The 27,675-nt window shown below is 36.8% G+C and overlaps 2 protein-coding genes across 3 annotated transcripts in view; one reads left to right on the top strand and one right to left on the bottom strand.

Annotated features, from left to right (window-relative positions):
* The first annotated feature begins 56 nt into the window (after positions 1 to 56).
* On the top strand, positions 57 to 22,841 carry zbtb8os (zinc finger and BTB domain containing 8 opposite strand). Its single transcript, XM_056471631.1, has 7 exons — positions 57 to 225; positions 2,125 to 2,149; positions 2,398 to 2,519; positions 7,586 to 7,668; positions 7,751 to 7,803; positions 20,577 to 20,613; positions 21,819 to 22,841. Exons 1-7 carry the CDS (start codon positions 144 to 146, stop codon positions 21,903 to 21,905), a joined length of 489 nt encoding a protein of 162 aa, XP_056327606.1. The 5' UTR covers positions 57 to 143; the 3' UTR covers positions 21,906 to 22,841.
* Positions 3,497 to 27,675, bottom strand: part of LOC130240183 (V-set domain-containing T-cell activation inhibitor 1) — a 135,993-nt gene continuing 111,814 nt past the window's right edge. Inside the window, exon 4 of one of the 2 annotated variants that reach the window (XM_056471624.1) lies at positions 3,497 to 4,361. In XM_056471624.1, coding sequence (XP_056327599.1) covers positions 4,261 to 4,361 — 101 coding nt within the window. In that variant the 3' untranslated portion in view covers positions 3,497 to 4,260. Of the gene's footprint in view, positions 4,362 to 21,781 lie in introns of those variants that run through there. The other variant, XM_056471623.1, reaches the window with a different exon arrangement.

Genomic DNA, 27,675 nt, shown 5'->3' with positions numbered 1-27,675 from the left:
TGGCGTCACGTACGGGACTTTTATTCTGAAAGTCGGACTCTTAAATAACCAAAATACACTGTTTCAGCCTTCATACTGTACGCAAAGCATGTTTTTCACGGAAATAACACTCTCAGAGTCTTACAATCAGTCAGACCAGAACAATGAATGACCGAGAACTTGATCTCACTGAAGAACAAAAAGCACTCAAAGCTAAATATCCTCCAATCACCAAGAAATATGAGTGTAAGTGGAATCAACTTCTGTTCCGCATGTAAACCCAGTAACGAACAAACCTACGTAACTAAATAGAAACGTGCTAAAAAGTGTGTTAATAGGGCAATAGTTGTCGTATATGGGTATAAACTTAAGACCATTTCTTGACAGGAACATTACAGAAAGACAGTATTAACTGCGAATGCACGAATTAATCCAGCATGAATATTTATGAAAATAAATTAATCACGTGGCGTGACGTGCAGGTTACGTCAGCACGTATCAGTCTTTTTTTACGTATTAGTCTATTATTTATTTGTTGTTGTTGTTGTTGTAAATCTTTGAATATCTTTACACATTATCCCAATATTAATACTGATAAAATGTGTACAAAAATATCCAGTGTTATTTATTAATATGTAAAGCATTAAATATAATGGATCTGTATAATGTGTGTGCCAAATATGGTGCTAAAGTGTTTCTTTTAGTCTAGGTTTAGCAAATTAGTTTTTATAGGAGTTATATTCTCATTTTTAAGTAGTAGACTCTTTTTATTGAATACAAGAAAAATAACATCATTAAATTGAAGAGAAAATACTCTAACAAAAAATTAGGAAAGCCAAGGAAAAAAACTTTACAAAGCCTCAATCATTAAGAAAAAAGATCATAAGCTTTAAGAAACTTATTATTATTGATGAGCTTAAGAGATTCAATACTAAATGAAATGTCAGCAAGAAACGTATTAAGTCTAGGTATTGCCTTTAGGAACTTACTTTTGTGTATAAAAAAATGTACAGTGTAACAAAGAAATTAACAATAAGATCGAAAGCATGATGATTATCAGAGAAATACAGAAATATATCTTTATATTTAAATCACATTTAAATAAGGATGATAAATTTAAAAAATAATGTTGTATCAAAGAAGTTTAACATGAGTTCAATTGTAGAATAAGTGAAATAAAGTTTCTTCATGTATATTGCAGAAAGTACACAAGATAATTAGAAATTTGCAGGATATACATTGTGCAAAATCTTAAAATGTATCTCTTATTTTGTCGGATATGCTGAAATTTTCAGGTAATAACCATGCTCTCTTCCATTGAATACTTGCAGAAAAATTGGTCCAGAAAGATGTACATTTTGGGGAGGTATATACAGAATAATTTAACAATCGTCTGACATGTCTGTTGTCACATTTTTTTTTATCAGAAATAGACTATCCAACCAAGAAAAGTTTAGGCCTAATTGTTTTCCTCTCATTAAAGTAAAGAAATGTTTTAAATAAATGCACGTAACTTAGTGACAAACTCTTTAAGTAACAGACTCATTTACAAAATGCTAAAAGGTATGACATAGCGAAACCTCGTTTGCTAAAACGAGTCAAGATCTGAATCACTGATTCGAAACCAAAGATCGGAACGCGGCTTCGAAGCTTCACATTTGAAGCCAATATTACATGATTTGGGGGTACAATTATAGACCATTATGAGGGATGTAAACAAAAAAAATAGTCCCAACGTATTTACTGTTTTACATTTTTAATTTCTAGAGCTTCAGAGAATCCAAAAAGAGCCACATATTGATAAATAACATTATGATAGCTGTTTTAACATCAAGTTTTGATTAAATTGCGTCTTGTTACAGATATGAAATAGTTTTATAACAAGCAGGAATTGTTCATGGGCCCATTGAAATGGTCTATGAACAAGCGGTTATTCTTTTGTATAACCATATATTAAACCCAGTGATAGGCAAGGTTGTTCATCATTTAATAATGCAGCATATCATAGACTGATATACAGATACAGACCAAAATCCTAAAGCTCAATGTTTATTTATGTATTTTACTCCATATTATGTGTTTGTGTCGATTTTTAAGGTTTGACTGTAAATCATCATCTGAGCAATATTTGATCTTCTGTTTCAGATCTCGACCACACTGCAGACGTCCAGTAAGTATTTACCTGTGAGAGGTGTTCTGTTATTTGTAGTAAATATAACGGGAATAGTCAGAAATGAATCTACGCTAATACAAACACTCGAGTGAAAACTGTGGCTAAAGGGAAAGTGAGTCATTTGTGCACCGCTTGTATCTCTGAATAAACCATTATTGGAAGATTTAAAAGCTTGTAAATGCGTGTAAATATATGCAAATTCATAGTACAGCCTTGTGGACATTTCCTCTCTTTATTCATCACAGGATTCATTCATGGGGTAATTCTCTAGAGGAGGCCTTTGAGCAGTGTGCGATGGGAATGTTTGGCTACATGACGGATACAGAAACTGTGGAGCCCATCGATACTCTAGAAGTGGAGTCAGAAGGTGAGAAACACTAATACATCTCTTTTTATATCCTGCCGTTACAAACTTCAAGTGTGTTTACCTTAAAATAAAGTCCCTCAAATAGAAAGTTTGTCATCGTTTACTCTCACCCATCTGCATTAATTCACTGAAAGGCTTTTTCTTTTTCAAGTATTTCCTAAAGGATGTTTAACAGAGGAAGACATTTTTCATAGTATTTCCTGTAAAATCTTTTCTTCTGGAGAAAGTCTTACTTGTTTTATTTTGGCTAGAATGAAAGCAGTTCTTCATTTTTTTAAAACTTTTTTAAGTTCAGTATTATTAGCCCCCTTAAGTGTCTACAGAACAAACCATCGTTATACAATGACCTGCCTACTTACTATGGAGTCAATCTAGAGCCATATATACTTGCAAAATAAAAGAAAGCTTTGCATACAAAAAAATAAAGTATTGAGCAAAAAAATAATATTAAATGCAAATATCCAAAAATCGCAAAGTGAAAATACATTTTTGAGAAATAAAGATGAAATTTACAAAAAAAAAAAAAAACTGCAAATAAAAATCAAACAATGAAAAAAAATCTAAAATATTTGCAATAAAAATTACGATATATTGCAATGCTCATTTTGATTTGCTTTTTAGGCAACAGTGACTTTGCGATGCTGTTTTCACTTTGCACTTTACGTTTCTGCGTGTTTCACTTTGTGGCCTTGATTAGACTAGGTGCTGTAAACGATCAAGTTCCCTTGACTCCACAAACTTATTAAATTAGGGCCACAAAGTGAAACGTGCAGAAATGTGAAGTGCAAAGTGAAAGCAGCATCGCAAAAGGCAGAGCTTATTAATAGCGAGAATTGTACCTTAAAATAAAGTGAGGATACTTCTTTCAAAACCCTCAACAAACAATATCTCGAATGTTACATTTGGCTTTGGAGTTTATTATTAAAGATTAATAGACATTTTTAAGTGCATTTTCAAAAATAAATCGTACTTCAGAATGTTTGTGCAAAGCAAAGGATAACCTTCCAGATACAGAAATGGATGATGTATTGGCTGAAGGGATTCAAAACAGCACTACATAAATAAACCCTCCTTATACATGTCATATTGTTCATGCACAGACAGAAGGACAAGTCTTATCAACATGTTTCTAAAGACCTTTAGAGCCATAAATGGTAAATAGGAAATAACACAGAAAACTCCCTTCCTCTCTTTTCTTTAATCATCCTTGTGGTGTTTGGATCACGTTTTTGTCTTATAGTAACTTACAGAATCGTTGCGCATCAGTTTCATAGTCCACTTATATTATATTGGTTTGCACTTTATATTAGGTGGCCTTTACTACTATGTACTTGCATCAAAACAAATATATACTCACCGGCCACTTTATTAGGTACACAATGCTTAATCAGTATTAATGGGCCCAATGTGTGGCAAGAAAATATCCCTCACACCATTACACCACCACCACGAGCCTGAACCGTTGATGCAAAGCAGGATGGATCCATGCTTTCATGTTGTTGACGCCATATTCTGACCCTACCATCTGAATGTCACAGCAGAAATCCAGACTCATCAGACCAGGGAACGTTTTTCCAATCTTCTATTGTCCAAGCTGACAGGAGTGGCACCCGGTGTGGTCTTCTGCTGTTGTAGCCCATCTGCCTCTAGGTTGTACGTGTTGTGTGATGTGTGTTCAGATATGCTCTTCTTCATACGTCAGTTGTAACGAGTGCTTATTTGAGTTACTGTTGCCTTTCTGTCAGCTCCAACCAGTCTGGACATTCTCCTCTGGCATCAACAAGGCATTTGCGCCCACAGAACTGCCGCTCACTGGATATTTTCTCCTTTTCAGACCATTCTCTGTAAAGAGAAAGAATGGTTGAGTGTGAAGATCAGCAGTTTCTGAAATACTCAGAGCAGCTCTCTGGCACCAACAACAACCATGCCACATTCAAAGTCACTTAAATCCCCTTTCTTCCCCATTCTGATGCTCGGTTTGAACTGCAGCAGATCGTCTTGACCATGTCTACATGCCTAAATGCATTGAGATGCTGCCATGTAATTGGCTGATTAAAAATTTGCGTTAACAAGCGGTTGGACAGGTGTACCTAATAAAGTGGCCGGTGAGTGTAATGGACTTACTGTGTGTATAATGTATTGCAGAACACTTCTGGTGCAGTTGAAGTGGGATATGGGAAGGTTTAAGGGTGGGTTATAATGTAAGGGATGGTCGACAGTGTAATTACACACAGTTATGTACCGGCTCAAGCACGCAACAAAATGAAGGGAACCAAACCAAGTTGAATGAAAAAAAGCAAAAAGATATTTATTTAAACGTTACAAAAACAACATAATAAAATAAAGTGCAAAGGGGTATCAAAGTAACCAAATTTAATGTCTAACATAACATAACTTATAGGGCCCTATCATACACCCGGCGCAAGGTGCGACGCAATTGTTGTTTGCTAGTTTCAGCTCTAAAAGTGATTAACTTAAACAAATTGAGTAAAAACAAGGATACATGTCATACATTCATTTTCTTTTCGGCTTAGTCCCTTTATTAATCAGGGGTCGCCACAGCAGAATGAACCGCCAACTTAATGATATATATAAATATATCAAAATTTAAATTTACCTTACTAATATGCGCTGCTGAAAACTTAATCATGGACAACTTTGTTTATTTTCAATATCTAGATTTCTTTTTGGCACCCTCAGAACAGATATCTCTGGAACAAAGACAGTAAACCCGTTGCCTAAAAGCGACAAGTTTACTTAACAAAGTGAGTAAACACACTATAACTTGGAACTGTTAGGTTGATTTAACTAAATATTTGTAATTATGCACATAGTTCATTTAACGGATAATTTTAGGACTTTTTAAAAGTAAAGTCAATGAATCGGTTTAAAAACAAAATGTTTACTCACTTATTTTAAGTAGAGTCAACTAATAATAGTTTACAGTGTAGGTTTTGACGGTTTTTTTCATCATGGCCACAGCCATATCACCCTGCAGCCCAAGACCGGTTACTCACTGAAGCTAAGCAGGGATGAGCCTGGTCAGTATCTGGATGGGAGACCACATGGGAAAATTAGTTTGCTGTTGAAAGTGGTGTGAGGCCAGCAGGGGGCGCTCAACCTGCTGTTTGTGTGAGTCCGAATGCCTCAGGATATTGATGGGGACACTATACGCTGTCTTTTGGATGAGACGTTAAGCTGAGATCTTGACTCTCTGTGGGTATTAAAAAATCCCATGGCAGAGTAGGGGTGTAACCCAGATGTCCTGACCAAATTTCCTCAATCAGCCCTTATCCATCATGATTGTGAAGCGCTTTGGGTGTATGGCAATACATAGTACATGTCCTATATAAATACACACATTACATTTAAAATACAACATTTAGTATGATTATGTATTGTTTTATGTAAATGCAGGCCAGATTAAGTATGTAGTTTCATTTGTACATAAATGTATGTTATGCTGAATGAAGATGGAACACTAATTTGCTTTATTTTTTACAATATTTCCCTCAAAAAGTTGTTTAAAACAGATACTTTAATTCAATATGTGCATGCACAGCAAAATAATATTCGGTTGTTCTGCCGTATGTGTGCATTTAAAGGACAGTTCTCCCCAATACAAATATTTATCAGATTTTGTTGAACACAAAAGAAGATATTTTGAAGAATGCTGAAAACCTGTAACCATTGACGTCCATTGCCAAAACAAATACTAGGGAAGCTAATGGTTACAGGTTTCCGGCTTTCTTCAAAATGTTTTCTTTTGTGAAACAAAGAAATATAAACAGTTAAGGGTGAGTAAATAATGACAGATTTTTTTTTTTGGTTTTTGGTGAACTACCCCTTTAATGAACAGTGCAAAGGGAAAGAAAATAATCACCATGTTTATACATTGCAGTTGTTTAAATCAAGGTTTATTTTCAACTGGTGTTGAAAGTGTGGAAATAACCGAAATTAAATATTCCAGGGCATTGTGTGACTGAGAAATAAGCATAATGTGTTTTTAAATGAGTCACAAAAACCACATTTTTATTGCTTAAATATTCTTTTTTCCCAGAAAGACTGAAATAACTATTTTACTGTTCAAGAAAAACAGATTTTCATGCTGTTAAAGTGGCATGTTAAACTTTTGTCACTTCTTTGTTCAAGCAGATGCACTTCCAGGGCTGCCGCAATAATTTTAAACTGAAATTGAGACTTCTTAAAGAGACAGTACACCCAGACAGACAGAGTCTCTTTCATCTGTTGAACACAAAGAAAGTAATACTGAAGAATGATTTTATTCCTATTATAGAAGTCAGCCCTCACATTCTTCAAATCATCTTCCTTTGTGTTTAACAGAAGAAAAAAACTCTTAAAAGTTTAAAGTAAATAATGAAGAAATATTTATCTTAAGCGAACTGTCCTATCATTCATTCAATTATTTTTCTTCGGCTTAGTCCCTGGTTTATCAGGGGGTCGCCACAGCGGAATGAACCGCCAACTATTCCAGCAAATTTTTTACGCAGTGGATGCCCTTTCAGCCACAACCCAGTACTGGGAAACACCCGTACACTCTCACATGCACACTCATACACTACGGCCAATTTAGCTTATTCAATTCACCTATAGCGTATGTGTTTGGACTGTGGGAGAAACCAGAGCACCCGGAGGAAACCCACGCCAACAAGGGGAGAACATGCAAACTCCACACAGAGACACCAACTGGCCCAGCTGAGGCTCGAACCAGCGACCTTCTTGCAATGAGGTGACAGCGCTAACCACTGAGCCACTGTGTCGCCCACTATCCCTTTAACATAATCAAATAAAAGACCAATAAATAAGTGAAACAGTAAACTATAATAGTAAAGCTTATTTCTTATAAATACAGCAAAATATAAAGTGTTACTAACCAATATTCATCGTTCTTGACTTCTGTCTTATACAACGGTCATCTTTGCAGTCAAAAAGGCGGCTTTATTGACCCAGAGAAGAAGAAAAAGTGAATTATTGTCTTCATTATGCTCTGTGTGGGAACAGGACCGGTTTGTCCAGATGGTAACTTTATCTTGTGTTTGTTTCAGGAGATGATATGGAGTCACTCCTTTACCACTTTCTGGATGACTGGCTCTTCAAATTCAGCGCTGATATCTTCTTCATCCCACGGGTAACATACACACACTACGCACATTGAGCTTAAATCCTCTTTCCATGTTCTCCAACAAGCACACCCTTTTCCTGTTTTTCAGGAGGTGAAGGTTTTACACATTGACAGAATGCGCTACAAAATCCGCTCAATAGGGTGAGTGCAGACTCTGGGTAGTAATACATGGCTTATATAGCTGCTGAAAATCATGCATACATTTTATTTTAAAGGGCACCTATGATGAAAAATCATCATTTGTAAGCTGTTTGGACAGAACTGTGTGTATGTATACTGTGTCCACAGTTATCTTGGAGTGCTATAAACACAATAAGTCTCTTTTTTAAATTTCCTGACGTTAAAATAGGATCCAAATCCCTTCCATTTTGAGGCCCACCGCAACGTTATGTAGGAGTGCGGTTTCCCCGCCCACTGAATTGATTGACAGCTGCATATTAACATGTCTCTGTAGTAATGCATATAATCCAAGCGCCAACCTCCCGCTCTCTCTCGTGAAGCTAATACGGAAGTAACTAAAACTGGAAGTCATCGAATCGCCTTTGGGGGCTGACTCCAGGAAGTCCAGATGTTCTCTGACTGCAATGCTAAATTGGCCATTTTTACAGCTGATAAAAACATGTTTACAGCCTGGTACAAAAAATGGTTTTGGTTCATATAGCTAATATTACCCATGAACAGCTCTAGAACAGTCATCTGAAATGTTGTCATACAGTGTTATAGCCTTGCATTTACTAACACAGAATATATTTGAGGTGTTTGGACATAATTCGGGTTTTGCTCCTGTAGAAAAACATCACAAGAAAATTTTTAGTGATTCAATCTATTACAACAGTGTTTTTATAAGTCTAAACACTTATTGATATGGTGTACAACCAAGCACAAGTGGTCAGAACACAAACAAGTCGCAGGTAATGAAGTATTAAGCGTTTCTCCCAAAGAAAAGCCAGTCTAAGCAAAATGCTAGCAAGCATTTGTAGCTCCACTGACGCTCTGCCTCTTTGCCCTTATTTAGCCACCCCCAGTGGGCGCGATGACGCGCGAACAAAATGGCGACGGTTGGCCACGCCCACTCATAGCTTCATTTGCGCTCTTCAGAAACCTATGAGTGACGTCACGGATACTACATCCATATCTTTTATAGTGTATGATATAATCATATCAACAAGACAAGACGTGCGCAAAGCAACTGGGATTAAAAGAACTGTTCCGCTCGCTGTAAAGCCTAATTTATAATTTCCCCTGGCACTGCATCGCACACCTCCGCAGACTGTGCATGCACCTCACGAAATGGACGAGGCTTTTACATTTACATTTACATTTAGTCTTTTAGTCATTTATACTTGATGCGTTTGCCGTTGTGATATTCTTTAAAAGAAGAAACCCCAGTGTAAAATTAGACGGATAAACAAAAAAATAGGACGTTTCTGGAACTATGCTTATCATTATTATCATTCAATATTTTTAAACTTATTATTTTTATAATGCTTATAAAAATTTTTTAGAACCATTCAAGATTTTTTGTTATTAAAACTTTGATGCATCACTTGCTTTTGTTCATATCTCGGACAGTTCTACCTATTAAAGTTTATTACAATATTAATGACAACAAAACACGGGTTGCTCTACGGATATATATTATTATTATGGAAAAAATAAGCCATTATCACCAACAAAGCCCAGAACAACAGGGCATCAGTATGTTGTAAACCGATAGGTTCAAATATAATTTCCTGTTATCAAAGAAACAATTTGTTACTTCATTTTAGTTATGTAAGTATTAAATTAAAGTCTATGAGTGGTGGAAAAACATATTCTGTAATATTTAAACCACCCAGGTCCCCATTTTTGCCATGGCCTTTCTTTTTGGTTTTAACAACGTACCCCTCAAGTTTTTCTAAACTTTTTAACAAAGACTTTTCTCCTTTCCCACTGCTGTTACAATTTTAGCCAAAAGTTATTGTCCATCTGCTTCTCCCTATGATCACGCATGATGGACGGATCATAAAGATGTCTGTACAGGCGTATCTATGTCAAACAATTCTTCTCAAAGGGATGTTTTATAAATACTTTCGAGAGGAGCACGATCAGTCTTTGACGAGGCTAATTCATCACACACAATAATTCTATTATCCAATCAGCTCAAGACCAAACCCCTATAAATAGTCAAACACGTCATACCTCTGTTTTCTCTTGACCTCAGCATCCCACCACCACCCCAACTTCACATTTTTAAACCCGATACCTATGTAAATCTGATGGGGGAACGTTCTGGATCCGAGCTAGACACTGAGCTTGGATCTTATCTCTCTCTATCCTGATAAGGGGAATAACATGAGTTAGGGTGACTTCCTGAGCTCAGAGCCCTCTCCCCGGACAGCACACCAAATACACATATTCTAGTCAATCAAATATCTGTGAGTGTGAACTCATAAAATGATTCATATTCAAATTAAATACTGCACACGAACTGTTCGAGTCTCAAAACATTTTAGTGCACTCCGCCAGCCGAAATCATGTCGCGCGCACCCAAAGCGAACCTCCGCAAACACCGCAATGACATCACATTCGCCGTGTGCACTCAAGCGAATTAGCTGACATGTCGAGTATAAACCAGGCTTAATCCTCAATCATTATCAAATGTGATCAAGAATGAGTTTTACATGTTTAAAACGTTTTTAAAACGTTTGTAATGAGTTTACTTTATCACCACAGCCGCATGTCAGAACAATTATAAAAGAAGAGGCTTCAATCCCGGCTTGTGGAACTTAAATCAGATTCATTTTGTACATTAACTTAACAGATATCAATACAGCGGTGGATACTAAAGTGTATCCTGTCATAATTGGCATGCAAGAACAGTGCTAAGTAAAACGCGTGCTCTATGTGTGTGAGCTTTGTAACAACATTGTGTGTGACTTATCATTGCAGGGAGTCTTGAATTAACTCCACAACAAACACAAAAGATTTTTCATTTATTTCACAGTGAGTACTTTTCATATTGGGGTTAAATATACCTTTAAATTCAACTTCATCTAAGGGTGTAAGAACCATGTAATAAAATATGGCACTAGAACTCCTCAGACAGTCCAAAACAGCAGTAGGTTTAGCAGAACACTAGCTATTTGAGTGTGAAACTAAATGAACAGCTGTTTAGTAATCCGTATAGCAGGACAGTAAAGTCATAGAGATGATTCATATTAAAAACTGATTGCAGATCTTCGTAATCGATTAAATGACAGTAACCATGAGTCGGCTGAGTCATTTTTTTTTCTGGGAAACATTTCTCCGGGTTTTCCCCCTGAAATGAATTGAGAAAGTGGACGAGTCTCTGACAGAATAAGGACAACAGTCGTCTTTATACTTGTAAATTGCTCAGTCACTGTGGTAAAAACCACATCAATCGCTGTTGTTGAGCTGTAGTAAACCGATGATCTGTTCACACACATATAATTATACCTTTAAACAATAGACAATAGAAGCAATAAAATCTAACAAAGGAGCATTTATATGTAAAAATGATGAGGGATTTAATTTTTTGTAAGAGCATTTCTGCCAAAGGATAAACACTTAAGAGGTATTTCTTCATTTTTAAAAGGGATTTTTTTACTTAAAATTCTGAGGTTTTGCCGGCACGGTGGCTCAGTGGTTAGTACTGTCGCCTCACAGCAAGAAGATCGCTGGTTTGAGTCCCGGCTGGTTCAGTTGGCGTTTCTGTGTGGAGTTTGCATGTTCTCACCGTGTTGGCTTGGGTTTCCTCCGGGTGCTCCGGTTTCCCCCACAGTCCAAAGACATATGAATGTTAGAGTGTATGGGTGTTTTCCAGTACTGGGTTGCAGCTGCGTAAAACATAAGCTGGAATAGTTGGCGGTTCATTCCTTTGTGGCAACCCCTGATAAATAAGGTACAAAGCAGAAAGAAAATAAATGAATGAATGAATGAATGAATGAAATGAGTTTTGTTCCCAATAAATTCTGAGCATATCAACAATTATGGACAGTTTGCATATCACAGTTCAGATGTTTTTTGTTTCTGAGAAAATAAGGAGAAATCGCAAGGGAACAAACATTATTGCAAGCAGCAAACAATTCAGAATTGTGAGATATATACTGTATACCAGACTTTCTGACTTTTTCCTCACAATTTAGTTTCTATTTTATTTTTTCACATTTTTCCCCTCAGAATTATGAGTTCATACATTGAAATTTTAAGATGCGTCACAAAAATCTACAATCTTGGGGGATTTAATTTTACAGAAGACCATTTTTGCCACAAGAAAAACACTTAATAAAGGGTCTTTTTAAATTTTTAATAGAGATTTTCCTTAACTTACAATTCAGAGTTTTTTTCTAATAAATTCTGAACATATCAACAATTATGGACAGTTTGCATATCACAGTTCAGATGTTTTTTGTTTCTGAGAAAAAAAAAGTAGAAATCGCAAGGGAATAAAAATAATTGCAAGATACAAAACCTACAATTCAGAATTGTGGGATATATATACTGTTTCTACTCTATATACTCTAGTTTTGTGAAATCAAATCAGACTTCCTGACTTTTTACTCACAATTCAGATTCGAGTTTGTTTTCACACTCCCCCTCTCAGAATAATGAGTTTATAAATATAAATTTTAAGATGCTAAGTTACAACAAATAAATCTAAGTTGTGAAATATACAGTTGAAAACAATATTATGGGGGATTTAATTGTGTAGAAGACCATTTTTGCTAGAGGAGAAACAGTTAAAAGGGATTTTTTTATTATTCTGTTGTTGTGGTTTTTTTTTCAGTAAACTCTGAAGATAATCAACAATAATGGACAGTTTTCATATCACAATTCAGATATTTTTTTTATTTTTGAGAAAAAAAAGACTAGAAAAATAGACTTCGCAAGGGAACAAAAATTATTGCAGGAGGCAAACAGTTTTGCTAAATAAATTCCAAATTTCTGACTTTTTTCCTCACAATTCAGATTGTATTTACATTTTTCATATTTTACCCCTCAGAATTCTAAGTTTATGAATTCAAATTATAATAGGCTAAGTGACAAAATGGATCTAAACTGTGATATGTACAGTTGAAAGCAATATTGTGGGGGATTTAATTTTACGGAAGACCATTTCTGCCAAAAGAAAAACACTTAATAAAGGGTCTTATTAAATTTTTAATAGAGATTTTTCTTAACTTACAATTCAGAGTTTTTTTCCCAATAAATTCTGAACATATCAACAATTATGGACAGTTTGCATATCACAGTTCAGATGTTTTCGCAAGGGGACAAAATGATTGCAAGATACAAAACTATAATTCAGAGTTGTGAGATATATATGTACTGTATACTCTGAGTATACAGGTAGACAAGTAGGAATCAACAAGTAGGAATCATTAATAAGTGTGTGTATTATGTTAAGCGCATTTGAGCGTCACGTATTATTTACATTTATTGAATGAATATGTTTCTGATTCATCCAAATTCGTCTTCAGATGGCGCCTTTATTGCAATGTGCGTGCAGTCGATCGATCCGATTACATTGGGAAAACCAGCGATCGCTGCAAATTGAGCTTTAATGTTTGGCTGGTCAACTGCATGGTATGGAAACCTTATATAACTGCTATACATGAAGATGATCCCGTCCCATACAGCTGCCATTGCACGGCTCAAAGATACTTTGTAGTGTTCAATTTAACATAATTGCCTCTAGGAGTCACCAATGGAAATAAAACAAACACACAAGAAACACACGTACAGTACGCCAGACATGAAGTTGGCGTGAACCAACGCACATTCTCATGTTCATTTCATCATTAGTAAATCCAAACGTGAGCGTGAAATCTGGCGTACGCAGCGTTGATACATGAGGCCCCTGGCCTTTGAAGGAAATTAGCAATTTCTCCTCAACTTTTTTTCTTTTACAAGCCGATCGTGGTATCGCTCAGATGACACGTCCAACAGACACGAGTACTCCTGCCAAATTTCCCCTAGTTTTTCCTCCATTTCTTGGGTCCAAATAGACTGAGAATAAGACTTAAGTTCTCCCCCAACCTCCCGCTGGCATGCAGATACCCATACTAGTTGATGCTGCTCTCCCAGTGGCTGTACGTGATCGCAGATGTTACTTTCAATCAGAACACATTTCACACACATGAATTTGAATCGCCTACAGCTCCAGATATTTAGCATGCCAAATATCTCACGGGTGTCATTGACTCATCGGTGATCCTCTCAGATGGCGTCTTTAATTGTTCACGCTGTGTGATTGTTACTCCCAGGAATGAGCACAGATTCGCCTGTGATTTCAGGCATTTGTCTGCAATTACTCAAAACCTGTCGATGAGTCAAAATTGAGGCTTAAATCATGCTGAACTCTAAAAATATATGACTGTTTGCTAATTTGCCACAATCTGACTCTAAATTGCAATTCTCAGAAATATTTCTGAAATTCTTCAGCAATAAAATATCTGAAAAGATTAGTATTGTCAGTAAAAAAATGCAATTATATATCTTTTTTGGTCCCGTTTATATTGTCACCTATACCTGCGAACTTGCATGGTAACTAGATGCGTAAGTAGTATGTAACTACAGTGTATGTACACACTGGTACCAAGTATTTACTTGTGTAATAATAGTGTAACTACACACATGTAACAACACACTAAGTTCAAATGTGTAACATGACATTGCTCACTACACTAAAACAGCGCTAAAAAACTACACATCTGTAACAAGAATTACATAAGTGCATTGTGTAGCAACAATATACTTGCAGGTGTTTTCCCACTTTTTACACCTGTTTGCATGCCATGTACTTCTGAACACTGTATTAGAATAGGAATGGCAGATCTAATGCTGCCTTTAAAGGTTTCATCTTGTGATACCAGTGTAATTACAGGGTAAATCATCAGGAACTGTCCACTCAATATAAAGTGTAAAATGGTCACAAGTTACTGTGTAACATATAAAACCTAAGCTTTTGTGCAACTGTTTAGCAACAGCAAACTTCTGCCAAAAAAAGTATAAGTGTGTATATATACAAATGTTTATATGTTGTTTTAGGGTAAACTGTAGAATCACATCAGTAATTCACATTAAATGTTACATGTGTGTAGTTACACCAGTATTACACATGGTAAATACTATGTACCAGTGTGTACATACTGTACAACGTGTAAGTTCACAGGTAAAAGCGATATTTAATATAAAGTGGGACCTACTTTTTTAAGACTTCTTGATTCTGTGACAAAAACAAGATTTATTTTTTACATCAAGCTAAAATAAATGACACAAATATTGTCAAACTGCTTTTTTTTATGTATTTTATTGTATTTGATTTTCATTTATTATTAAAAAACAAACAGGCTATATTGCATTAGTTAAAGCCATATCCAACTATCTCTTCCTGTTTATGAACAAACAAATGTACTAAACATGGAGACTGAGTCACTGTTCTTTCAGTGTGTTTAAAAAACAAATCGACATTTCCAGAAGGTCAAACGGTCCTTTAATAAAGCTCCACTGTTCAGTTTCCTCTGAACGAAGTCCTACATTCCTGTAAAAGGGTCTGGCTGTAGTGTGTAAACCGGAAGAGGCACCTTCGGGGTCTGCTTACTGAAAACTCAAGTTGTGAATTGAATTTCAGGAAAGGAAACGTTAAAGGGATAGTTCACCCCAAAATGCACTCATTTCCTCCCCCTCAGCTTGTTCCAAGTCAATATAATGTTTTTTAATTGTAATTTAATAATGTGCTTATTTTGTAAAGCTGCTTCGGAATGATAATTATATTTGAAAAGATCTATACAATTAAATTCAATTGATTTTAGTACACAGTTGAATTATTATTATTAATAATAATTGGGGGCTTGGGAATAAACATTGGGGGCTTGGGAAGTCTTACACCTTATGTTAAATCGCAAGTAAAAAATGTAGTTATCTTTGATTCAGAGCTTTGTCTAGAAAAACAAATTAGCTCAGTGGTTACGAATAGTTACTATCAGCTGAGGATCATCTCCAGACTCAAATCCATTCTTTCCTTTCAGGATTTGGAAAAAGTCCTACATGCTTTTATCACGTCTCGCCTAGACTATTGCAATTCCTTACATGTTGGTCTCCCTCAATCCTCATTGGCACGGTTGCAGTTGGTTCAAAATGCGGCAGCTAGACTTTTGACAGGCACCAAAAAACATGCTCAAATCTCAGCAGTTTTAGCATCCCTTCATTGGCATCCTGTTAATTTTACATTTCAGTTCAAGATTTTACTTGTTATTTTTAAAGCACTGACTGGGCAAGCACCTTCTTATATATCAGAACTTATTAACTTACAGTCAACTTCTCGTTAAAACATTACCAAACAAGCATTTTAAAAGCATGTAAGGAGTTGCAGGAAACACACCATGAATATAAAATAACATAATAAAAACTAGTCAAAAGAAAGCCTGCTTAAAAAGACGGGTCTTTAGACGAGATTTAAAAGTGTGAAGACTATCACTGCTCTTTAGATCCAAGGGAACAGAGTTCTATAGCCGAGGAGCTATAGAGCTAAATGATCTGTCTTCTATTGTGCTTAATCGAGTGTGAGGTGGCACCAAGGAGAAAGAGTTGGCTGATCTAAGAGTGCGAAAAGGGGTGTAAATATGGAGAAATTCGGTGAGATCTTGAGCAGCAAGATAATAAATTGCTTTGAAAGTTAGACGCAATATTTTAAAATAAATACGAAACTTTACTGGAAGCCAGGAAAGCTGAGAAGTGGTGTGACGTGCTCATGAGATGAAGTCTTTAAGATGACACAAGCTGCATGGTTCTGAAGCAGTTGGAGTTTATGGAGAAGTTTAGAAGGAAGCCCAGAGAGAAGTGCATTACCGTTTTTTACTAGTACTTGTTCGAGTCCCGCTGAAAACAGTTTTTGAGATTAAAATTTTTTAATTTTTTAATTTTATTTCAAATGATATATAAGACTTATTTAATACAACACAACCACCATTATATAAGTAATAAATTACGACTTTTTAAGACGTGAAGTAATGGATGAGAACTGCTGTGTTACTGGTTGTGAGAGAAGGGCAGAGACGAGTGATATTGCGCAGGTGGAAATATGCAGTATGTGTAATATTATTGATGTGACCTTCAAATGAGTGTGTGCTATCCAAGATGACACCCAAACTCTTTACCTTTTATTTATCATTAGACATCCTGAATTATTAACCCTCCTGTATATTTTTTCCAATATATTCCTAAACATAATAGTTTTAATAACTGATTTATTTTAAGCACTATTTGGCTGTTAATGGTCCTGTTACTCAGAGGTTTTGGAATAGTATCAAAACCAATTCATCAATTACCAATGTTTATTTAGTTTTAAATACTAATAAACAAAATGCATGGTTTTTAATAGAAATTCACCACATGTTGAGCTTCCTTCTAAAATTCCCTCATTGAACGGTACTGAGATTGATTATGTTGACTGCTACAAAGATCTTGAGTGGTAAACTCATTTGAAACTCACATAAATGAATTGCTCAAACAGTTTAAAGCCCGAATTGGCTTTCTTTACAGAAAAAAAATCTTCCTTTACACACCCTTCAAAGCAGCATTTGCTCAAATTAACAGTATCACCATTTCTGGATGATGGGGATTTAATTTACAGATCAGTTTCAAAAACTCTCCTTCACAAACTGGATGTTGTTTACCTTGCAGCGATTTGTTTTAATACAGGTGCGCCATTTAATACTCATCACTGTCTACTGTATCCTTTATTGAACTGGCCTTCTCTTCAATCACGTCGTCAAATTCATTGGTTTCTGTTTATTTACAAAACTCTCATTGGGAAAACTCCACTATATTTACAGTCACTTCTTAACATTTAGCAAACACGTCGGAATCTGTGCTCTAGTAGTTTTATTAACCTTTGCATACACTCTCAGAAATAAAGGTACTGGAGCTGTCACTGGGGCAGTACCTTTTTTAAAGATACATATTTGTACCCAAAGAGTCAACAGTGGTACATAAAAGGTGCCGAAGCACGCTTGTCCCCCCTCCCTTTTCCCCCGATGTCCCTCACTCACATTGCATTCGCGCCTGAGCACGCGTCGCTTACGTCGCCGATGATGCGCTATACAGTAAAAAGCGCTCTCGCTCAGCACAGTGGAGATTTCTACAGCTATATCGTAGTTTAGTCGTTTGAGATGCAGTGACACACAGTCAAATATTTCACAGATCCACCACTTTAGACGGTCATAAACAATCATAAAGTCCTCGTGCTGCAGGTATTAGGAGGTTTGCTGAAGGTGCAGCTGTCATGCAGTGAGGGGTTTGTGTCTTATAAAGTACGCCAGTTTGCGTTCATTGAACAGTAAGAATGTCACGTTGCAGTGGGCCTCAAAATGGAGGGATTTGGATCTTATTCTTACATCAGGAAATAAAAAAAGAGACTTATTGTGTGTTTTTTTCACTCCAATATGACTGGTTCACTAGGTGTTGAACGACTAGGTTTTTGGAAGTCGACTTTTATGTTATCAAAGTCGAGTTGACGTCGACTAACCGATGGTGATGTCATTAATAAAACACAAGATGCAAACGTTTTGCAATATGCCACAATTTGCGATTTATTTGCAGGAAATATACACACATGCTGTTTCATTTTAATGCAAAAAAATGCAGTCAACACTTTCATTTCATTAATAATGCAACATTAGCACCCGGGATAATTTCACTGCTAAATAAATGCATTGATCACTGCACGTTCTACTAAGAACAATAACAGATATTTTAACAATAACAGAAATAATGCATATGTCATCAGCACAGACATTCATGTGAAGTTATTCATAACATCATGCACGAAAGACAAAGGATATAACAATAAGCCTTATTTCACTGTCAGAGACTTGCTCGCACGCATATTTCATCGCTATGATAGTGCGTGCTAGAAAGCGGCTGCTCAAGTCATGGTTTTTTTGCAGTTACTTGCTCATCTTGGTTATCAGACTTCTCCTCACTGCACATCCCACATTCACTGGGAATGAGATTTACAGATGCTGTGAAGTTTGTCTCTAGGGATGCGCAATTCACGGTTCATTCACCAAAAATGTCCGCGTCATCAATTCGCAGAGGGTTACAGCCAATCACATGACTTTTCCAGGGTTGCGTAAACGTGATTGGCTAGCATCTGTTTTAGGGTGTTTGCATGGAGCGAACTAACTGGCGTCTGATTGACGATTTAAAGTTCACTCAAAGTTCATGTGAATCTTTGACGCTGACTTAAGAAAAATAACATTTTAAAAATGACTTTAAATAGCCCTTGGGCAGTTTTATTCAGTGAACCACCTTAGTGTGTAAAGCTGCCATGTAGTTCAGGTCAAAAAACATGTGATCTGTGCAGCGCGACTATTAGACGCCAATCAAAAAGCGTCACGGCAGAGCATTAAAGGGCCCATAGTTTACCTCTTTTTTATGATTTAATATTAATATTATGGTTCTTCTAAGTGTGTCAGTTTAGGTTCAGTTTAAAACACAATTCAGATTTTTTTATTATAATGAGTTAAAAAGTGTCATGTTGGGGGCGTGTCCACAGTTCGCTGATTTATAGGTGTGTTGCTTCACATGTAAATTAGTTTCGGCTTCCCGCCAACGTAACAAGGGGGCGGGGCCATGAGCTCACCCGCTCTGCGTTTGCAACAGAGTCTGACAGGCAGACTCAGAGGAGAAGGAGAGAGAGAGGATCACCATTCAGTCGTAGATGTACGACTCTGACACAGACCAAGCAGAGAGTACAAAATCATTTGTGCCTTTATACAGTTTTACAGCCAACTGTGTGCTAGTTTCAAGTGCCGAGCTTATACACAGAAACTAATAACCACGCACACTGAATTAACTTTGACTAAGGCACCGGATGCGCCGCTCGAAGCCACGACACGGCACACCAGACACTCTCTGTGGCGAGGCAAAAACATGACGTGTCCCGAATCGTCGCGCCATGCATTTTTGAATTCTAAACATAGGTTTCTGCAGCGGTCCGCGGCGCCCAGCCGTCGACTTGAGTGTACCCTGATAGAAACCTATGTTTAGAATTCTAAAACGCATGCTAGTTAAGATCACAGGGAGCTTCTGGGATCGCGAGAAATGCAAACGGCTGAAGTATAAGGTAGACTCAATGAGAAGTACACATGTTTGCAAACCTACCTAAAGATACAACCAATAATTCAGATTAGAGCGATAATGTGGAGAATATTGCTCTTGTGTTGAGCCCAATGAGCCTTGCATCTAAAAATAGAGCTAGCGTGTTCCTTTAGTGATATCGCTTCGACTCACGCTGAAAATGGCGGACGTGAATTAACAAACTGAGGATATGATGACGCGCCTGTCAATCAATATTGGTGGACGGGGGGACCGCTCTCCTACGTAAAGTTGCGGTCGGTTTGAAAACCGCTCCAATTGGTCCACCGTTTTCTATGTTGTTAAATTGAAAAAAAGCACTGGGTGTGTTTATATCACCCCAATATGATGGTCTATACACCATACATGCACACATGTCTGTCCAAACAGCTTGAAAAGTAGATTTTTTACCATAGGTGCCCTTTAATGTCAACTAGTCGATTAGTCGGTGCAACCCCTAGTGGACACTATACCTACAGGCAATAAAGCTTCCAAAAGTTGATTTTCATCATAGGTGCCGTTTAAATGTGTCAAAATAAGTATTCAAACTCATTTTTTTTCAACATAATAAACTATAATAAATTAAATATATGCTTAGAAGTCTATCTGGTTCAGTGTCCTCAGCTCCTCACCCTATGTGGTCTGTAAATACTTGTTGTCTTTGAAGTTTGAGCCTTTTTAAGACACCCTGAAGCTGAATGCCATTGAAATGACTGTGTCATGACTGTGTTGTGTTCATTGTGTAATTGCGGTCTTTGTGTTTTTTATAGTTGGGGTGAAGAATTCAGCATAAATAAGCACCCACAGGTTTGTTGTCCAGATGTGTGCGCCTGCTAACACTAGAGCAGTGTCTGAAATGAAGAAACATCTGTGATTTATTCGCTTTATGGGCTCTAAACCGCATCGAGTTAAACAGTAGCTATCCACTGGGATTATGATGAAGTGCTGTACTATGGGATCAATCACGCATGGCATCTTCTGTAATCTACAAAACACATTTGCATCCTGAACAGAAGCGATAAAATGACCACAGACTACAATAGATTCCTTAGATGGAGTTGTTATGCATTTATCAAATATTATCTTGTAGTACTGTGTCTGGTTCATTCAAAAATACATTTCTACTGTCTGTATACATACAGTTGAAGTCAGAATTATTAACCCTCCCATATATTTTCCCCACTTTCTGTTTAACAGAGATTTTTTCAACACATTTCTAAACATAATAGTTTTAATAACTCATCTCTAATAACTGATTTATTTTATCTTTGTCATGATGACAGTAAATAACATTTGACTAGATATTTTTCAATCATACTAGTATTCAGCTTAAAGTGACATTTAAAGACTTAACTAGGTTAATTAGGCAAGTTAGGGTAATTAGGCAAGTCATTGTATAACAATGGTCTGTTCTGTAGAGAATCTAAAAACTAATATTGCTTAAGGGGGCTAATAATATTGACTTTAAAGGCGGTTCTGAAGGCAAAAGTGGTACTAGTAAGGTGTACCTAATAAAGTGGCCGGTGAGTGTATATTACAAAATAAAATTATATCTTGCAATGTTACATTTTTCCACTATCGTGCAGCCCTAGCATCTTTTAAACTCCTGTACTGTTATTCTTTGTGGAAAATTTTACTTCTTATAAATGTCTTTCCTGTAAGCACAGCATTTAAAGTCATCTTCAAACCATGTGCTGCTAGAATAATAACTTTCATGCATTCTGAAATTAAAACATCTGACGCACATTTTTATAGATGTTCAGCCAAAGTACAGAGGTTTATTTATTTGATCAGGCATTTATTCATTTGAGCAGATCGTTTTAGTCAGAAAAGATTCAAATCAGTGGTGAATAATAGACTAAAGCTGTTTATTAAAGCTCCACCAATTTTAGTCATGCACCTTTTCCTATAAACACTGCCATTCCATTCAATGCCTAAATCTCCTGTTTAATATACACAGACAGCAAAGACTGCAGAGATTGTAAAGCTTTTATTTTTTTTGTGCGTTTCAGGGTACAGAAGTCAAAGCCATCACCTATTCTGCAATGCAAATTCATGAGACACAACAGCCAGAGATCTTCGTTATCATCGACATTTGAACAAACATTAATAAAAAAATGAATGAAATACCTCGTAAACTAACATCGCAAGTTTCTACCTTCTAGAAATGCACATTTTTAGGAAACGAGTTATACAACATTATTATTCAAAAGCTTTTATTTTCTGATCTAGAAACTCATCTATACAAAAAGAAATACTGTTGATGCAGAATAACGATTGATTTATATCAGCTTTGGTCTTGATTTTTGCAATTTAAATTATGATTTATTAATTGTGTTGATTAAAAAAATGCTATGAAACATGACAGAAAATGAAAGCATTTCAATAGACTTTTAACTGCTTTTATTTCTGATCTAGAAACTCATCTATGCAGAAAGAAATACTGCTGATGCAGGATAATGATTGATTTATATCAGCTTTGGTCCTGATTTTGCAATATTAATTATTATTTTTTGAATAATTTGTCTTGATTGAAGTTTTTCGATCTTTTCTGCTCACTAAGGCTGTATTTATTTAAAAAATGTTTACATTATTTTAGCCTTACCATTATTTGACAATACTATTTAAAATTAAATATTAAAGGTAAAGTTAAAACAGAATTTCCACCGTCGTATACAATCCTTCATAAATCAATGAATTAATTATTATAACTTTTTACTATTATCAAAATACTATAAAAATCAGTTTTGATGTTAAATCACTTATTATTTTCCTTTTTTCCTTCACTTTTGTCAATTGGTGAAGTTTGTTCCTCGCCACTGGTTTGCTTGATTTGAGGCTTGTGGAGCTGCGCATCGATGGATTTGCTGTTCAGTATTTGGACTTTCATTAATAAAAATTCAACCACGCTAAACTCAACTTCAACACTGAAAACTGGACTGACAGTTTCAATCAACTAGAACTTCTATGTTAAGGTGCATTGACACCATCTACATTGTAAAAGCACTAAAGAAATAAAGATGAAGTGAATTGAATATTAGTTATTGTGTTTTTCACACACTGAAAATTGACCATTCATTTCCCTTTGGCGTAGTCTCTATTTTAGAGGCCGCCACAGCGGAATGAACCACCTTCCAGTATATGTTTTACACAGCGGATGCTCTTTCAGCAGCAACCCAGCTCTGGGAAACACCCATAAACACTCATACACTACAGCCAATTTAGTTAATTTAATTAACCTATAGTGCATGTCTTTGGAGGAAACCCACAGCAACACGGGGAGAACACGCACAGAAATGAGACTTGAACCAGCAACCTTCTTGCTGTGAGGCGAGAGTGTTAACCACTGACCCACCGTGATGCCCTCAAATATGACTTCAAACTATTTATTTAAAATGAGTTGAAACTACAGAATTCTTCAGTTTTTTGGAAAACTTCATTGTTTTATATTCAACTTACTTAAATTTGAAAAAACGAGTAAGTTAACAATCGATTTGTGTTGGGACAACTTGAAGGAATTGTGTGGAACTCTGCATTTTCTTTACAGTGTGTTGCTGAGCAGAAGTTGTACCAAATGTTAATGTTTCCAAACTTTTGAGCTGCGCTGTTACTATATCACATGTAAATATTAAATTAAATATTATTTTGCTACAATGAAAATAAACAACCCAGGCTCATTCTGAATACGTACCTCAATCTACATTTCTGGAGAGCGCCAAATACGTCCCAGGAGCTTCATTTTATTCTGCAGTTTTTGTTTTTGCGAATCCGCCCAAGACCACTGTGTTCGCTTTTTCAGATCTCAAATTTCTGCTCTTCTTGTGCAAATCCACCAGCGGCCACTGTCGACTAACTAACTGATCAACGAATCAGCTGACCCACCCTCCTCCTTCACCTAAACCCAATCATTAGTGTGTTCAAAAGCACCAATTGACCTGAACAACCCACTAAACCCAACTGACCATTTTCAAAAGCAATCAAAAGCTAATTATTTACGTGTTTATTTTATTTGTTGGCTTTTGTCCTACCTGCTTTCTGGAACCGTTCTTCACCAGACTCGAACTTCGTCTCTGTCAACTAGAGCTGTGGTCCTCAACTACCGGGCTGGATTGATTGGTACCGCTGCATAAGAAATCACTGATTATTTCCGTTTTATTTATTATCTGAGTCTGAACGATATTTTATTTCGAAAAATGACCGTATTCTCTCACCTACATCAGTCATTTGAGCGCTCAAATTTAACCCATAAGCAGCAAAATGAGTGAGAAACAGACGTCTTTGGAAAGTTTCTTTGCATAGGAGAAGAAGCCCAGTGAAGGACCCACAAACTGCCAAAGAATGGATCCGCAAACCATTTGTCAACAAATCAGGTGAATCCACCATGTCTGTGCTAGAAGATCAACTGCTGGAGATCCCAAATGATGGCGGCTTTAGGTGCCGTTTGCATATTATGTCTTTCTAGAGTTTGCACAAGTTCGTTGCTTCCAATGGAGGCACAAGCAGTGTGACCGCGAGTCACGTGACAAGAATTGACCGATTAGTTTCAGCTTGTAAGGAATATACACATTTCGGTAGACTAATTATCTCAGACAAACACAGAACACACAAACACTGCAGTGCTTTGTCATTTTTTCCATGACAGCAATGCTTTGTCAGCTTTTCTTCCTCTGAGAAAACAGATAATGGCCGCCTATCAACCCCCTCCTCCCCCATACACCATCTCCACCCAACCATGCCCCCCTGCCCTCACACCATCTCCAGTCCTTCTTTCTCTTTTGGTAGTACCCAATTTAAACATGAGATTTTGGAAACCAGATCTAAATTTAGCAGGCAGCAGGTGAACAAACACTGAATATACGGCTGGAGCAGTCGGGTGTGGAATAAAACCTGGCAGGAACAGGACTAAATAATTACTTCCATGCAGACATCTACTGTCAACTACGCGCCAGGTCACAAGTCCGCCGACGTACGTGGTGAGCCCCTGCAGAAACTGATAACCACAGAAAAGCCGTCCATAAGCGGCGCCCCATAGGGTTTTAAAGCTGTAATGCAGCCATATGTCCCTCTGGCTACATAATTTGCGATCTTCAGAAATGTATATAGGGGCACGTTTTCAGAATGAGCCAATGTTGCAGGTAAACCTCTTCAGTCAGTCTGTGCACAATAAAATCCTTCAAGCATCCACAGTCATAAAATGACCACGTGTTCTCTTTCACACACACACAAATGAACATTTACATGGTCACTAATGCTTCGATGTAGAACCATCTTATATGTAAAATTAAAGCTGAAATGTGTCGTTTCTATGGTGCCAAACAATAATAACTACAGGTAATAATGATTAATAGTAAATATATAACTAATAGTGTTATTTGACACTATTTATGGTCCACAAATATGGTTGGATATATCATTTTAAATGCATTCAAAAGCAGCTCTTAAGTGCCATTAACACAACGCATCTTGTGTCTAAAAATGTGAAATACAGCAATGATATTAATGAAATCGCAGCATAGAGCACGAGGGTAAACAGAAGCTCATAAAGTTGGCCCCGCCTCCGCATTCTTCTGATTGGTCGACTGCTTTGGCACTGATATTGAAGAGTGGCTGCATGTGAATGTTAAAAAAAAGTGAATGTTTTAACTTGACACTGCAAAGAAGCTATCATAAGGAGCCATTCACACAGAACACACTTAATCTACAAACTTGACACATGTTGCGTCCCAAATTACACACTGTCGGCCGCTCACCGTATGGGGAAAACACCTCCGCATTTTGTGATGCAGGTGTCTGTGGTCCTTCACTGACTAGATAAATGCAGAAAATAGTGTCAAACTGCTGTGTTTATAGACTATCCTGGCGTAAAATGCAGTGAAAATCCTACACAATGGTAATAGTTTGGTAAAATGTCTGTACTGCACTTCAATCTATTGGGTTTTTAGGTTAGGATTGTATTCTGAGGAGGTTCTAATTTCTCTAGCCTTCCCCTTGGGGTGTCGATCAGAACACAGGAGTGGATCAGGCAGTTAAGGTCAATCAAACTGGTTTATTGAACACTAAAGAGGTGTGTGTATAGGCGTGTGTGTGTGGCTAGTTCGTTATAGATGCACACAATAGCACACAGAGGCACATAGGATAAGGCCATTTCCCATAGCTGCGGGCGCTTCTCTGCATAGCTCTGCTTTTTGCTGCGTCATGAGGATGATAGACAGGTATGTCAAGTCCCGCCTCTCCAACAGGTGTCCATGTAAAAGTACTCAATTATGAGAGGCATCCTTTAACATGCACAAGGTTTGGGCGGAAATTCAGTGATATGGTATACTGCGGGATCTAAAAATAGCAATGGTATTAGTTTCAATACCATTATACCATCATAAAAACAATGTTCAACCTTTATGGTTGCTTGAACTGGATATCTTGGATATTTATTTGGAGTAGGGGTTTCATGGTACTTTAGGTTCTAAATGATTTATTTATATAAACGCCAAATGTGGAACGTCGGATGTCTCTGTTGAATGTATGCTGTAAATGAACTCTCCTACAGGGACAAAAAAAGTCATTCTCATAACTCAAAAATACAGCATTTGTAGCTGTATTTACAAACTACTTATAATGAATAATGAATTAACAACAAATTAATATTAATAACAAATAATGAATTAACTATTTGCTAATGCTAAATAAAGGAGTCACAGTGTGTAGTTATTATAAAGTCCAGATGTTTTTCTACTTTGTAAGAGGAAATACGATCTAGAACGCTGCCAGAAAGCAAGTCAGAAATCTGAGACATGTCATTTCACACCACTTCACAGACGAATGCTTGTTCTGATTCAGCATAATAATAATGCTCTGTTCCAGACACATTCAGGCTTGGGAATTTCAGCACTGAAGTCAGAAGGGAGAAATTTCAATGTGTTCCAGTCAATCGCGCCTCAAAGTTTCATTTTCACCCAGTGAGATGTGAATGCTATTGTGCTTTTCTAAGTGACTTTTATGAAACAGCCCCCAGGGCTTCTGATGGTAGCCAGAATAGCAAAGTGCACTAAAGGAGGTCAAAAATTTATGGCCCCCAAACTCTAAAACTGAAAAATTCAGGAGACTCCCGGGAAAAACGGGATTGTGGGCGCGTATGCACTATAGGGTTATAAAAACAATGTAATTTCGAATATTTGTCGAATATATATAAAGGTAAATACAGGTTCACACAAATTTTTGGTGCGTCACTATTGATTCTACAAAAGGGCATAGAATTGTGCAGAAGTATGTGATTTGGGACGCAACTTTAACATAAAATAATGCTTTCACCACCATGTTAACATAAAAAAAATGTAATGCTAACTTGCTGCTGTAAACAGTACCTCAAAACCTGGCCCCACCTCAGAGTTCTTCTGATTGGTCCGCTGCTTTGGAATTGATATTGATGAGTGACTGCATGTAAAAGTTCAAATCTTTTTAACATGAAATGTGTTTAAAAAATATAATCACTTCATAAAGACACAAACATAAAAATCCTCAAGAAAAAACAGTGTGAACGGCCCCTTATTGAACACGTCTCATCCCTAACTCTTTTCATGAAGGCTCAACAAAAATCACACATTTCAGCATAAACGCTTGCATATTGGAATGACATGCAGTAGAGCAGCAGAGGCATGTTTCAAATACAAAAAACGGTTGTTGGAGGCACTTATGATTAGCAGTAGTTGTTAATACATTTCAGCAGGATTTCATTTTAGTGATGATTGTTCAACATGGGCTTGTGTGCAGGTTTGCCACGACAGTAAAAGTATAAGAGAACGCCGGTTGACAATAGGAGACACAAGCACAGTACAGACAGAACAGCAACAGATGAGCTGGAGCTTTGGCCTCCCT

This window comes from Danio aesculapii, chromosome 13 (genome assembly GCF_903798145.1).
Source record: "Danio aesculapii chromosome 13, fDanAes4.1, whole genome shotgun sequence".
Classification (NCBI taxonomy): domain Eukaryota; kingdom Metazoa; phylum Chordata; class Actinopteri; order Cypriniformes; family Danionidae; genus Danio; species Danio aesculapii.
Note: the sequence above shows the minus strand (reverse complement) of the source record. Positions and strands in the feature narration are given on the sequence as shown.